This window comes from Pseudopipra pipra, chromosome Z (assembly GCF_036250125.1).
Source record: "Pseudopipra pipra isolate bDixPip1 chromosome Z, bDixPip1.hap1, whole genome shotgun sequence".
NCBI classification, from domain to species: Eukaryota; Metazoa; Chordata; class Aves; order Passeriformes; family Pipridae; genus Pseudopipra; species Pseudopipra pipra.
Window position 1 is genome coordinate 18491085 of NC_087581.1, and position 15842 is coordinate 18506926.

General features: G+C 39.0%; 1 protein-coding gene across 2 annotated transcripts in view; it reads left to right on the top strand.

The window, feature by feature from the left end:
• Positions 1 to 335: 335 nt before the first annotated feature.
• Positions 336 to 15842, top strand: part of RGS7BP (regulator of G protein signaling 7 binding protein) — a 38042-nt gene continuing 22535 nt past the window's right edge. For both annotated transcript variants that reach the window (XM_064641225.1, XM_064641226.1), the window contains exons 1-2: positions 336 to 494; positions 3174 to 3340. In XM_064641225.1, the coding sequence (XP_064497295.1) occupies positions 336 to 494; positions 3174 to 3340 (326 nt within the window). The remainder of the gene's footprint in view (positions 495 to 3173; positions 3341 to 15842) is intronic.

Below are 15842 nucleotides of genomic sequence, written 5' to 3' on the forward strand. Positions count from 1 at the left end.
CTCACGCCGGCTGCGGGAAGGAGGACGGAGGAGCATGCCACCGGCGGGGTGGTTCCGCGGGGACTGACATGCTGCTGAAGGAGGGAAGGTGCCAGCCCTTCCGCCTCTCCCCGCGGTAGCCGAGGCGATGCTGCAGGGCGCTCCCCGGGCTCTCCCGCAGGCGCCAGGCGATCGCCCACAGCAGCCGCGCTCGCTGCTGTGAGCAGCGCGGCTCCGGCCAGGCCGAGGCGACGAGCGGCGCGGGCCCGCTCCCCTCGGCGGGGCGGCGGCGGCGGCGGCGGCGAGGAGGGTGCTGCCCGCAGGCGCGGGCGGCTCCGCGCGGCGGATGCGTGTGCATGAGCGCGGCACCGAGCGGGCGCAGGAAGCGCCCCCGCTCCGCCGCCTCTATCTTCCAGGGAGGCAAGACCTCGCCGCACGGCTGCGACAGCGAACGCCGGGGCAGCGGCTCCGATAGCGCCTACCAGACCCAGCGAGTCCTGGACGACTGTAAGATGGTGGGTACCGCCGGCGGGCTTGCCATGGTTTTCACCTTTCCCGAGCTCCCTCAGCGGCGGTGCCGCTCCTCCCTCCACGTTGACTATTCCCATCACGTACAGTTGCACTGTTTTTAGAGCCTCAATCCCCGTCGGGGTGCTGCCCTGCACCCCAGCTCGCGGCGGCTCAAAAGCGAGACGCGCGGGGATCGTGCTGGGTGCGGCGGGACAGGCGGGGCAGGGGCCGGGGTCGCCCGCCTTGGCAGTACTGCGGGAGCAGGAGCCCGAGCCCCAGAACACACACTGCGAAGCACTGGCGTTGCTTTTTCCTAGAACCGTCCAAATCTGTCCCCAGCCTAAATGGGTAAATAGTTGCCTCCAATGAATCACCGCACTCTCTCCTTGCTGTTTTGTTCAGCAACCACATTCTCGCTGTAAAATCCTTCTAAAACAGGACTCAGGATTTGAGGCCCTGAAATTCTGTCCCTGGCATATGTGGTAACTGTTACTAGTCTTCCCGGAGTAGCTGATTGTCGTTGTAAAGCCTCAGGTCAAACACCTGCATCCGTGTTAATTTTTGGACTGTCACATTATGGTATGAGATTTTTCTCCATTCATGTTAAAATGCTTGGATCCTGACACTTTCCTCCAGATCAGTGCCATATACCCCCTTTATGGCTCCTTGAGCTACAGTCAGCCTGACATTGGACCCCAGAATTGCTCCTCTAACCGGTGAGAGAAGTAGAAAACAAATGAAGTTGCCGCTGCTTTACATGAAAAATCTGGACCTTGCTGAAGCTGTGTCCAGTAGCATTGGAAATGGAGCTGCTACTTCTGTTCTGCTGTATTCTGACAATTTTTTTTCCCCTCTAGAACTGAAAAATGTGCTGGCAGATTACCCACTCTGATACTTCAAAATTGGGAGCAATTCCCAGTGCACGGTGGAACAAAAGCTGCCACAGTAGGTCTATAAATATACCCAACAAGTGGATCTTACTGGGTTCTGCCTTTTTTCTCATTCCCGACAGCATAATGTGGTTAGTTACAGAAAAATGCTACCTTTGTAGAATTCATTGATTAGAAATAAGATATAATTTACAGATGGGTTGTCAAGTTGCAGTAAGATTCAGGAGGTAAAATCAGTATGTTTCTTTCTTGTTCTCTGTCTCGATTCAGTAACATCTGTGTGGTTTTATTTTCCTGGCTGATGCTGAGGTGGCAGAATGAGTCTGTGTGGACAAGGGATGTTGGATGAGAACAGGTGAAATGTGGCTGGTGCAACCAGTTACCAGTTGCAGAATGCGATGCTTTTCTCTTTTTCCTTATGTAGCCTAATCATACTATGACACAACTTAGTACAATTGTTTTTGTCTCCATTGCCTTTATGCATTCTCTTAATCTACGTAATGAGGGAATTGAAGACCTGTTTAGCAAATATTTTGCCTAGGGCTTTGTTTGCTGTATGCTTTTTGGTTTGTCTGGGGGCAGGTGAGTGCAGATGTACTGAAGTGCACTTCGATTGATGTGCTGCTTCAGAAGCAGAGAAACCTATCTGATATTCTTACAATGAAATTTTAGAAAGTGTGGCCAAAACAATAACCTGATACCAGTTCCCAGCTATATAGAGTAATTGCAGTGGGATAAATGAAGGATCAGAATGTGATACTGCAGGAGAAGAGACTCGTTTATTCCTGAGCATAAGAATTTGGGGGCTTGACTTTAAATACTGGTAGTTCTCATAGACTCCAGGTTCTTAGCATGCTTGTGTATGTTGGTTAAGTTGTACTTCTGGTGGTAAATATGACTGCAGAATTATGAGCAATTACTCTTATGTAGTTTGGAAATTGAGGTCAAAACACAGATAAATAAATATTCTGTTCTTTTACTCCATGCCTTCCACCCCTGCCACTATGTGGAGCAAATGGTCTTATGCACTTTCTTTCAGAAGATAGCAAATGCTTCATTTCCTTAAAATATAATCCCATGTATGTGATCACTGGAACTAAACAATAATGATCTTTCCATCTGTAAGATTACCCATGTATCCAATAGCATCCATATGTATCTGTTGGATATTGACCTTCTGTGAAGGCTGAACTGTTTATTTACTTTGTTTCTTTTTCCCACACACGTTAGAAAAAGTGTTTTATGGAATTTTAACAGGAAAATGCTTGTCTGAGACACCTTCTCAGCCAATAACTGCAGATCAGTTTTAAGTCTAAAATCTGGGTTGGAGGCAAGTGACAGAACAGAAATCATTACAAAATAAATTGGCAAAATTGCCAATGTGAAAGCAAATGCTACATTCCAATCCCTAAATGTACTGTAAATCAGGAAGCAGGATGAGCAAAGGCAATAATTTCTGGAGATATTTTTATCTTTTATGATAGCAAAAAATAACCTCATGTTACTAGTAAACCAGAATTTTTTCATCTGCTTAATATTTAATACTACTAGCTTAAACACTTTCAGATATTAAAAGCAGAAACACTGCTTTCCTACAGATGAACATTTATAGCTCACAAAACAAGCAGCTGTCACAAAGGCCCTAGTCATTTACTAAATCTTGGGCTCTTGATTTTGTATGCCCTGAAATTGTGAGCTGCAGGAACAAGCCCTGGATTGGGCATGTTTATAAAAAACTTGATTTACCACCGTAGTTAAAAATTCTCATGTATGTGAATCCTCTTTGTTTTTCAGATTGTCCAGGAGTTCAATACCCAGGTGGCTCTCTACCGGGAGCTGGTCATTTCTATTGGGGATATCTCTGTCACCTGTCCGTCTCTGCATGCGGAATTGCACAAAACTCGAACCCGGGGATGTGAGATGGCCTATGAGGCTCATCAAAAACTAGCAGCAATTTCTGGGTAGGAGTCAACTTATGTTTAGTTAAAACTGTATTCATGTGTAAATCTTTGTGAAATACTGCATTATGGAAGCTTTCAGCAAAAGCATTAACTTGTTATTCTGTTTTAGGCATAGAAGTGCATGACTAGAAATCTACAGAATGCTTATATCCTTATGATAGCATGATTTTGGTTCAAATCCAGGTCCCTTTACAAAGATAGTATCCTACTGATTTCACTGGATGCTTTTATGTAAGACAAACAGGATTTTACTGCGTATCACTACACAATTTAAAAAGATCAGGGCAGAAGCCATGCCATTCAAGGGTGAAATAGCAATAGCTTTCTGCCCAGTCCTGCATTGAGTATACCTAACTGAATAGTTAAAGACAACTAGCTTAGCTCAACTAGATACTCAAAAAAATTAGACCAAAAACGATTAGGTGAAAATTGTGTGAGGGGAATACAAATACTAGTCTGAAAACTTGTACTTATATTCTCCATGTACATTTTTAAATCCTTATTTATGTTGAAATAAGAATGGAAGCTTTGCTAGCATATAATGTTTTAATTTATTCTTTGGTATTACATTATGTACATGCCTTTCCATGGTGACAGAATATATTATCACATACTTGAGACTATGCCTCAGTACAAGATAAACCAGCATAAATAGCTGTGTCTTATAAAATGGAAATTTGTGCTGCTAATTATGTGTGGGTTCTTCACAGTATGGTGACTGGGGCATTTGTATTTACACGTATCTCCTGAGTCGTGTCTCTCTGATTACACTTTGTCAGAATTTTCTGCATCTGCCTTATCTGCCATAAGCCATTGTGTACTACTGGAAAAAAACAGAGTTTCTTTTTTTGCAGCTCTGCCTAACCCCTGTTGAATTCCTTTCGTCACTTTAATATATATATGAGAAATCTGTCGTAGGTTTAGTATATAAGGGAAAACCACACTCACTAAATGGAAGAAGGAACTGGTCGATTGCTTTAGTAGGACTGTCAACATTTTCAAGTAAGACTTTGTCCAAAGACTCTTAAGTTGTTTTTGTGACCTCTGATTTGTTCCTCAAACAAAATGCATGCTTTTAAAATACTGGAGTCTGTGAGAATTTTTAAAAAAACACCAAGCAATAGACACGGTTCTTTTAACCCATACACTGAAAATGTGAAAGCAAACAGTAGTGAAATTTATCTTACGTGTTTTCAGACTCAAAAGAAAAACTAATATAAACAAAATAATACATCTGAGTAGCTGAACCTATTTTGTAATTTTTTTTAATCTTTTTTTTTTCCCTATAAAGAAAACCATTGATATATGCTTATGTAGAAGTACAGAGGTTTTTTTTAAGTAATCATTTTGCAGTTGGGAGTCTGCCATATACACGAATATGTCCTGAAAGTTGTGCAGTTGCTGTGAGATTGACATTTAGCTAATCTAAAACTGTTCTAAATAACTGTGATAATAATGTCATATCCATAACAACTGGTAGGTGTTAGAAACACCGTGGAAATTAGGTGTTTGGCTTGACAGACATTTTACAAGATGTGCTTCACATCTCTGCCCTCCTGCAGCTGAGGAAAGCCATATAAAACAACATTTTTGGTGTATTTGTGAGGAAAGTGGGAAATGAAGGTAGAGCAAGAATTCAGTGTAGAAGAGAGTTAGAAGGAGAGGAGTAATAAATAGGCTCAGAGATTCAGTTTTTAATGCAGCAGGAGGAGTGATGTAGTGCCTATGGCATAGGATCTAGAATGGGAACCTAATTGAATAGGAAGAAAAAGTATCAGGAAGAAAAATGCTTAGGGACAGGAATGTATTGAATCATCCTCTATTAAATAGTCAAGAGGGTAGTGTATTGCTCAGAAACCACTGGTAGTCAGCAGATGAGGCAAAGGCTCATTTAGTTCACTGCTTTAGTTCAAAATGCACGACACTGCACTGTGCAAACTTCTGGGTAACACAACCAATTCTGTCTTCCAAAACTTTTTAAAGAAAGCCTATTGCTTTTCCGCTGAGAGAGAATAATAGCAAACAGCTGTTTATGCTACTAGATGATGATAACATTTCATGACATAACATTCTATTAGTTAACGTCATCAGTAATGTTCAGTTAGTCTCTAAGTGACCTACCTGAGGTGTTGCAAGGCAATTTTTATTTTAAGTAGTTGGCATCACTGTCTAAGAATACAACAGTAAGTTCATTTATCTTGTTTGTGCTGATGTCTTCCTTTGGAAAATTAGCAGACACCTTAATTCTTGTTTTAATATATCAGGATTTCACAGAATAGGCTTGGAGGGGACCTCTAGCAATCATCTGGAGATCACCTAGTCCAACCCCTATAGGCACCAGTGCACTTGAGGCTCCTAAATGTACTCATGACTCAGGCAGTTAGAAGAGACACCTGTTTCCCTTACTGACTCATCTGTTCTACAAGACAAAGGAAGGTAACAAAGAGGAAAGGTGTAAAGACTTGGAAGGAAACAAACAAGAACAGATCCACTAGTGCTGAGAAAGGCAGCTTTGGGAAAAAAATCTGGGAATTGTGGGAAGGGAAAGAAATGCTGAGGCAGAGATAATGCATTAGGAACAGAACAGGATGGAAGTCATGAGGACAAAAAAACTTTAATCGTGGGTATATCAATTCTGGAATATTAGGCAGACATCAGAGTAGGACAGCGAACAAGAAGAGAAAGCTGCAGGTCTACCTGTAGAAAAAGTATACGCTGATATGCCAACAAAAGGAGATTCAACTATGTGAAGAAAGTGAAAGTCACACTTATATTTCAGCTATGGAGGTGAAGATTTTAAAAACTGAGAGAAATAAAACCAAACAAGATTGTGAAAAAGATGAGGAAGTAGTAAGGAAACATAAAACCTTATAAAGTCCACAATGAATTAGACCATATCACCCCCATCTAGCTCAAATCTGACAGCTGCTCATAACAGAGATTTCATTAAAAAATAAACAATCGTACAAAAAACAGGCTGTGCATAGAATGATGCCTTCTCTCATATTTTTACCACTACGTAGGAATCAGTAAGCAAAGGTTGCATCTGATCAATTTGTGTCTGACAAATATGAGTTCTCAGAAGATTTCAGGATTTGTGTAAGTATGAATGTCTTTTACTCAAAAAATGCTGAGGTTGAATAAGGACATCTTTACACTGTGATGTGTTTAAAATTAATTTATTAAAAAAATAAGGTTGAAAAAGGAAACTTCAAATTAAGTCTCCAAGTTAATAGGGCCTCGTAGATGTTACATCCTCTTCTTAACTTTCTTTCTTATATATTTTTCTGGGGGACATAGTGATATTTTATCAAAGGAGAATAAAGATTAGAAATGAAAATAATCTAAATTGAAATATTGTATTTTAATTGATGGTCTTTTAGGAATGCAAGTCAAAGTAAACCCTTTTTTCAGTGTTGGTTGTCTGAGGACTTTAGGTAAATTCCTGCTTTCATAGTAAAAGTTCTTAGTGATTTTTAATGAATTGTCTTCTGAAGAAGGTGAGTAAGTTTTGGTCCTTTCATCGTATTTTCTGCTGTATTAATGTCTCAGAAATTAAATATCTCAAAATATTTACATTGTGCACTCTTGCTGTATTAGTTGTCATAGTCAAAACTGGAGAAAGTACAGCAACAAGAAAATGAATCAGCATGATTTTTTCCAAAAGAAAAGAAAGGGAAAATACTTGTAACAACAGGAAGATGGGGGGAGTAAAAGGAGCAAATCTGTGTTTTGGAAGGGAGTCTGCTTTATGGAATCTGGTGATATTTTAGAATTCATCAAATAGAGAGCCAGCTTTGTAAGTGAAGTCCACTAAGTCTGGGATGTCAATAGAAAGATAACTCAGAACTGTATGTTAAGATACAGTTTTGCACAACTGTGCAAGCACTTTTCTAAATATTCTTTCATATTCTTAAGCACTTGATATGCTTACATAATGTGTGCACTTGGCACACTGAAACCAGAACTGGCAGTATCTCTGTGGCAGTCTGATATATATGTTGGCAGTGGCTTTTTTGCATGAAACAAAATTGTGTGACGAGCTCAAGGGTGTACATCTGTGTGAGCATAACTCTGAAATTGATTTTTCTCGGTGGTTCAGACTGCTGTTGCAATGTCTGGAATCTAAGAAGGAATAAACCCCTACACCAATACAGACAGGGGCCAGCCAGTTGGAAAGCATCCTTGCAGAAACCTGGGGGGTTCTGGTGAACATCAAGTTGAGCATGAGCCAGCACTGTGCCCTTGTGCAGCCTCCTGTGATACTTCAGGAAATCTTGCCAGCATGTTGGTGGAGCTCATCCTTCCCTTCTACTCGGGGCTGCTGAGGCCGTATCTGGAGTACTGTGTCCAGTTCTGGGCTCCCTAGAAAAGAGAAAGTGACATATCAGAGCAGGTCTAGTCAATGGCCTTAAAGAGGCCATTGGTTGGGAGCAAGTGGCATCCAACAAACAAGGAGAGGCTGACAGACCTGAGATTATTTATCTTGGATACGAAAAGACTTGTGTATAAAAATACTTGATGAGATAGTGTAAAGAAGACACAGCCAGACTATTCTCAGTGGTATCCAGTGATAGAACAGAAAGTACAACCTGAAATAAAAAAAAAAAATGATTTAAACATTTTTTTAAACTGCTTTTTTACTGTGAGGCTTGTAGAATATTGGAACAGGTGCAGTGAGAGATTATAGAGTCTCTATCCTTGGAGATACTCAGAACTCAACTGGACTTGCCCCTCAGTAACCTACTCTAGCTGACACTGCTTTGAGCAGGAGGCTTGGACTAGGTTAGTTCTAGATGTCCTTTCCAGTTTGTGACAAAAATCACTGTAAATCTTCTCCTTGGGAAACTGCAAAGTTAAGGTTTCCTTATTTGACACTCATGTGCATCTGTTACTCTTATAAAATAGTTAATTAAGTTCCCCTGAATTCAAGAAAAGTTGAGGAAGTAGACCTAAGAATCACATCCTGATTGCATTCCTGTGCACAGAAATGTTACCATACCATAGTGTTGCCTTAAGTTTTTAAATTTATGTAATTTTTAGTTTTGTTTTCCTTTTCAATATACTGTAGGATTTCTGATGTTTTCGATAAGCACTAAATAGTAATTTCTAATTAATTAAGAGCTAATTAGCGTTAGATCTTTTCCTAAGGTTGTGTTAAAAGATTCTGTTGACACACGATTGTGGCCAATTTTTTATTGAACTATCTGAATTTTCCCCAAATTATGACCCTTCAGAATTATTATTTGCTTTCTAAAGCACACAAGCAAACTAAAAAGACTCCTTCAAAATATTTTAAAATTAAGGAAAAAGGAGACTCCAAGATTCTAAGTTAATAAAAGCTACATTAAGACAGGCATAACAGAAACCATTTTAACTGTTTAACTTCAGATGTTAAATAAAGCACTGCTGGCAGTCAGTGTAGCTGAGCAGAGACAAAGAGTAGCAACGCTTAGCTCAGCAGGAAAGAATTTTTATAATCGTGATTCAAAACCAATGTTATGCCAACAGATAGAGCAACAAACTAGAGCTCTGCCTTAGCTAGATACCAATTGAGCAGCATTTATGGAGATCTCTGTCCTCCCTGACAGTCACTACCATGGTACTCCTCTAAAAGTATGTGTGAGAGGTGGGGAGTGTGATGTTGGCTCCAGTGTCCTGGAGTTCTGAATCACAGGCACTGCTGCTGGATCCCAGCTCTGTTAGAGTTATCATTGTTCCAACGGCCGGATGAAAGTTAAGAACTAAGGTAGTGTTTCACAGAAACTGATAACCAGAATGTGGCCTGGTAAAAGTATAATTAAGTATGAAAAATAATGATACGACATGTAAGAAAACAAGGAAAGCAGTCAATATTCACTACAAGAATCAAAACTGTTACACATGATAATGCCAATAACATAATACCCTCTGAATCCATACAAGGTTATATGGGGGTTTTGCTAAAATGTTGCAGATATTTTAAACAGTAGCACCTTAAAAATGTGACCTTAAAATCCTATGAAGTAAAAATGTTGAGATTTTTTCAATTTTGAAAACTGTTGGAAATATAAAAATTCCCTTTTGCACTCTCAGGCTATACTGAAAGCATCTCAGTAAGTTATTTCAATGTGGCAGGCTAGATCCCACAATTCTTACAATCATTTAATAGTACCTTACTCACCAAATTGTTCTGATGATTTAACTGTGTCCAAAATGAGTAAAGTCAGGGAGATTTTTTGTCTCCCTCCAAAGAAGAGCTTTCAGGATGTGGAGCAAGTTCATTACCAAGCATTCTTATCATGTAAAGTCTCATTTTCCCTCAATCTTTACATTCAGCTTCTGTAAACATTTACTGTAACTTTCTTAAATGCTTAAAATTTTCATGTGATTTCAAGCATATCAAATTCTAGGGGCATATTCTGACAGTGTTTGTTCTACTTTGTTTGGATCATCTTCCCTGATTTCTAAATCATGAAGTGACTCTAAACTTACTAAGGACTAACTAAAGCATGATAGTGCAGCACGTATACCAAATAGCTTACTCCTTTCATAAGAGGATAAGGTGCACATGGATTGTTCTGAGTAGATTCCTTTGAAAAAAAAATTCTCTAATTATACAAACCATGTGCACCCAAAACGATGGAAAGGGACAAGGAAGAGATAAGACCGTTTTCTGTGGAATAGAGCTAAAGTGGGTTCTGTTGTTAAGAATAAAATCTGTTTACTCAGTTTAAGTTGCAAATTGAAAAAGAAGTCATTTAAGTAAAATACCTCAAGTTCTGATACATGAATTCAGAAAGCAAATAATGGAGGAGGAAATAAGGTTATTTACCAAGGTTATAATTCTTATAATAGCTGATCTCTACAGACTGACTTTTTCTTTGTACTGTTGTCTTTGGAACTGTGCTTTAATAGGTGTTTGGGACTTGAAGATACAAGGTGTTAATATCTCCCTTTATAGATCTGTCTGTCATAACTGGAGGCTAGATTCAGTAAAGGGCAAACATACCTAAAAATGAATTTATCACTCTATTATTTCACTATGTTCAGAACAGCAGTTCTGAAAGTCCTGGAAGTTCTACATCTGCAGTAACACAGCATAACTTAGTTTTGACAAAGTAGAATAGCTAAGCACCTTGCTTAATGATAAACCTTATCAGCAGACAGAAGGACAAGCATTCTTGCTTTTCCAAGCTCTGACAAGCTTTATCCCAGAGGTGCTGTCAGAGCATCCTCAGAGCCTGACACACGCTGACAATTTTGGACTACTCACAAAACACAGTGGCACCTGCCACTTCCCTTTAGGCAAAGCTGAAGGTGAGTCAACTTAATTTCTAGACTGCTTGCACCTACCTCCTAGAAAAGGGAGGAAAGAGACAGAAGAGAAAAGTGGATGTTAAAGTAGAACGGACACATTTTTGTCAGTCCCTTATTTGCCTTTGTCTTCTGTTTACACTCAACCAGCACATTCACAGCCCCTTCCAGTGCACTGCTGCCACTGTTGAGACACTGAAGGACTGCATGTGCTGGGTAAGCCAGACAGGTAAGCCTGCCACTGGAATGAAGGGTCCTGCAACAGAAGAGAAGCTGCATGGCAGCCCAGCAGCCGGGGACATTGCCCATGCTCAAGAATCGCAACACACAGAAATATGCTTCCTGGCAGGCATAAAGCAACGAAGCTTTTCCTCTGAGACATGAGGTAAAGCTGTGAGGTGACTGTGAAGCAGTAGAGGGCACATTCCTATCATCTGACCCAGTGGAAAGAGTATTGTGTCGAGGTCTACACTGTACTTGAGTTTCTAGCAGTGCCATTGCAGGTAAACATTAAAAACTAAAGGAAGTTCCTTTGTGGTATTCTAATCCTTTCTCCCATAATTTTTTTTATGTTTTAAGCAGATAAAACACATAAAGACTCAGGGGAGCAGAGATTCAGAACTTGTGTAAATGCTGAGTATTCTCCAGCATTCTGCATCTTCAACCTGGTGAACTCTGAATCCATTCTACATGGTACCTTGATCTAGGGTTGGAGTAGCCTGCAGGTTTAGTGTGTATTGGCTTCCAATTTGACATGTGTTCTGCATTCATCACTCCAGTATGGGTTCCGAACTGCAGCCTGGAAAAGGATATGAAAAAGCAAGGTGTTGCTGTATTTCAAGTCAGTCGATGGAATGCTCTTCTCTGCTATGCACAAGCAGCATTCCACTACAGTTAGGTTTTATAGAGGTTGTTTCTCTAAATCTATCTCATGGATAATGGAGTATTCCAGCCATAGGTAAGCCTGTTTATCTGTAGCAATGGTTGAAATAACCACTGCTTTACACTCCTATTTTGAAGTATACAAACCTTTACAGGAGAAACTGAAGGAAGACAACATACATAATGGGAGAGATTCTGAGACTGAATTACATTGGCAGGGCGCCTTTAGAAATGTTGCAAAATCAGAGCTGACCTTGTTCAGAAAATTCAGTGCTTCTGCAGGCATTCTCATAACTTCATACACTTCTCTTGCACCATTTTGTCTTACTTTCAAAAGTCCTGCTCTCACTTTTGGACATACAAAAGTTTTCACACTCTCTCTATGAAAGCGATTTTCTTGGGGAGGATCCAGCGCTTACATATATCTCTAGAAGCAGGAACTGCAGGGATTTTGAAAAGCCTGCAAAACTTAAGTGTGGACTCTGTTTTGACAGTTCCAGTATTACCTTCGCTTCATTCCAGATTTTCTCATACCCTTTTCTCCCTTGTCATCCCCCTTTTTTTTAAGTGTTTCTGTTTCTTGCTTTTTTTTCCTCGTAGCCCATCTCCAAACAGTAATGAAATTAACATCTAATTTGGTGTTTGGGAACTCTTCAGGGCAGAGTCCTGAATGTACCTATAACAACCCTGCTGGAATCCACTTACCTTTAATTCTGCAGCATTACTGGAGTAAATGTTATTACCAAAAATAATAATTTTTCCAAACTTTTTTATGTTTTGGGAAAAGTCTTAAAATTTCGTTCCATCTCTGACTGATGTTTCAGATGAATTACTTATTAAATAGGTGTACCTGTATTTATTATCTCTGAAAAATAAATATTTAGTGATTTTGCATCATATTTCAGTATTTCAAGGGAAGGCATAGTTTTCAAATAGTCTATTTTATTATTGCTATAATGTTTCCTAAATAAAGCATGTGAACATTACATTTTTATCATACTGATTTCATAAATTATTTCTTTTGAAATTGATTTAAAATGTCAATTTACTGGAATTTTAGGTGATAACATGTAACAGCATATAGCAACTCCTTTATATATCTTGGCATGTCACAAGTGGAATCAGTTAATAAGCTCCTGAACAAAAACCTGAGTGCTACTAATTTATGTCTGCAAATAGTGCTTCCCAAAGGGATTTAGAGCTAAATTTTAAAAAGTATATGAAGACTTAGAAGTACAGCTAATTATGAGCCTTTCATGTCATGCTAATGTTTTCTATGCCCACAAAATGTAGGGGTACCAGAGAAGACACATAGTTCAAAATTAGTGTCAGACAAATCCAAAGTAACTTTTTCATTGTAGTATTTCTGAGAGAAAAAAAAATTATTTATTGACAGAATTTAAAAAAAAATACATTTGTGAAAAAAAGTATACTAGAATTTCATGCCTAGCTTCACAGATGTAGTTAAGAGTTACTGTTGTGCTGATCTGTAACTAAGATGGGCAAGAAGAGTGCCTTTTTGTCCCCAGTAGACCCACTGTTTTGAGGTTTGTTTCAACAGCATATGCCAGTAATTTTCTTCTGTAGGTTTCTACTGAAACACTGCTGAGGCCAAAGCTGAGAATTTCATAAAGAGTTTTAAGAGCTTCATTCCTAATAATTTTCCTAAATACTGGTTGATTAAGAAATCTCACATGGCTGCAATTTTCCATGCTGGACATTCTGCCTGTCTTGGTTCTGTTTGGGTTTGCTTATATTCTTCTCAGAAATTTTTTTCTGATTCTCACTGAATCTTACAAATCCAGACTATTTTAGCAATATATTCATATTTCTTAAGAGAATTGAAGCATGATATAATGAAGTTATGCATAGAAGAGGACTTCAGCATGGGCTCTTAGAATTCCACATATACTGAGATTTTGTTTCTGATTTCTTAAGTCTTTTTTAAGTTTTGGACTGAAAATTGCCTGCTAATGGAAATGTTTTTACTAATTCTCAGTATTTTTCAACATTCTGAAGCAGTGCTCTCTAATTAGAAAGGAACTATTTAGATTCTCTGCCTCTCACTGAAATCAGCCAATATGCCAAGTTAATTGTGCAGGCCCGTGCAATTAAGGGCATGTCTTTATCATGACCCATGTTCTGTTATGCTCCTTCAAGTGCTAGACTTCCTGCATAGTCATCTAAGAAAAGACTTCACATTTATCATGAGCTGTGGTGCACAGAGATTTGCTCTAGTAAGATATGAAGTACCAAATGGTAACTCCTCTCAACACCATCATCAGAAACTTGCAAGATCAGCCTCCAGCCAAGGGAGATACCAGTTCTGTCAAGCTTACTCAGGGAAAATTCCAACCAAATCTGAGAAGGCATACGACATCCCTTATAATGCTCCCAATGGCTTTATAGTTCTGTTTCAGAACAATTAATTAAATATTTATAAACATTATCTGGGCATTAAGTTTTCATCTGGACAAAACGCTAAATTAACATTCCTTAATCCAGAATCCTTACAGTATTAAAAGTTAAGTACTGTTTAAAATTCATGTTTTAAAATTAAACATATACTGAAGTGCTTGCTGTTACTGAATAGCATTTTCTCCTTGCTGGATACATTTGCAGATCTACATTTAGATTTTCTACATAATTTTTAACTATCAGAGAAATAATACACTGAGTTATTTGTATATAAACAATTATTCATGGAAGGTCTTCCTTTTCTCTTCATTTTTTATCTTGCTGTTCCTATCTTTCATATTAGTCCTTTCTGCATGAAGATTTCCTGGCAGCAGATTTGGTGTAAGAATGCTAATACTGCCATATTATATTAAATTATGTGCTTGAAGTTGTTGAAGAAGCTGCTTTCCCATTGGAGAAGAAAACAAGTTTGCATTTATTGTGTGAGCACAGAGAAGCTGACACTTCATATCTCTGTCTATCACAGCAAGACAGATCATTGAAAATATACTGTTGGTAACCTTGGCAGCACAACAAATGGTTAGGTGGCAAAGTATTTAGAAGTGCCGTGTTTATACAGCAGCCTCTAATTATTTCCAACAGCTCTGGAGCTGTTATTGTGATGAAGCAGCACTATTCATCCATATGTGTTTACACCCCCTCCCCCAAGAATCACCAACAAAGCAGAGATTGGTATTTTGGAATAGGATGATAACTGCAACCATATCACATGAGGCTGAGCAATGGGAAGCTCTGTGCTGAGGTAGGAGTCCCTTCATGCAGGGTGAAGAGCACCAGTGCCCCAAAGGGTGGACATTCCAAAGTCTGGGCATTTAATTTAGTTGCAGACTTACCCAAGGTGTCGTGTGTACAGCCTTGCTGTTTATTTTACATCATTCAAGACTTGGAAATGAGTTGTATGTCTGTGCAGCTGCTCATACAGGATACTAGATCCCCAAGGAAGACTTTGTGGAGGAGTCCTTGTTTCTCATGCAGAAAAAGGGCATTTCAAAGAGGAAAAAACCAAAAGTAATACCAGTTCACAAAGTCAAATGGAGACTAAAGCAGGATTAAAAAATCTGAAGTGAAAAAAATGCAAAGTTCTTTATGCCAGAATACTGCTTCCTGAACACATTTTATCAACAGATGGTTTTAAAAATTTCTTTCTCCATATATGAATTTCAATTCAGGAAGCTAATCTGTTTTTTTTTTCTTTCTTGTTGGTTTTTTTTTTTTTTGACACATTCATTTTTTCTCAGTCTTGCAGCTGTGATTTTTAACTTCACTACTCATACAGATTTGATCTGTGAAGTGTCTGGTGGAGCTGTGTGAGATACTTCTACTGACTCTATACCACAATTTCTTTTTCACTTGAAATACTTTTATATGGAGGTATTTGGATATTTGGCGTTTTTAAAAAGATAAAAAATACTCTGCCATATTCAAAGCACTCCTAGAAGCATTTGATACATCCAGAATCCCAAACACTTATTCTGAGCAACTTAGTAATGGTCTGCTTGGTGGATTGTTTTCCTTCCACTTTAGAATTACAGTAGTTACACTGTTTGACTAACAGAAAAAAAAAGGATTATGAAAATGTATAGACTTTCCAGCAATTGTTAATGCAGTAAATCTCATACCCAAATCACAGTAAAACTTACAGAATATTTTCCCATTAGTTTAAATAGTCTCCATACCAATGTGGTATATTTTTGAGGAAAAGCAAATACATTGTTCCTTACTACTACTCATTCTAACAGCAGTGTGCCCAGGTGGCCAAGAAGGCCAATGGCATCCTGGCCCCTATCAGGCCAGCAGCAAGAGGAAGATGATTCTTTCCCTGTACTCAGCACTGGTGAGGCCACAC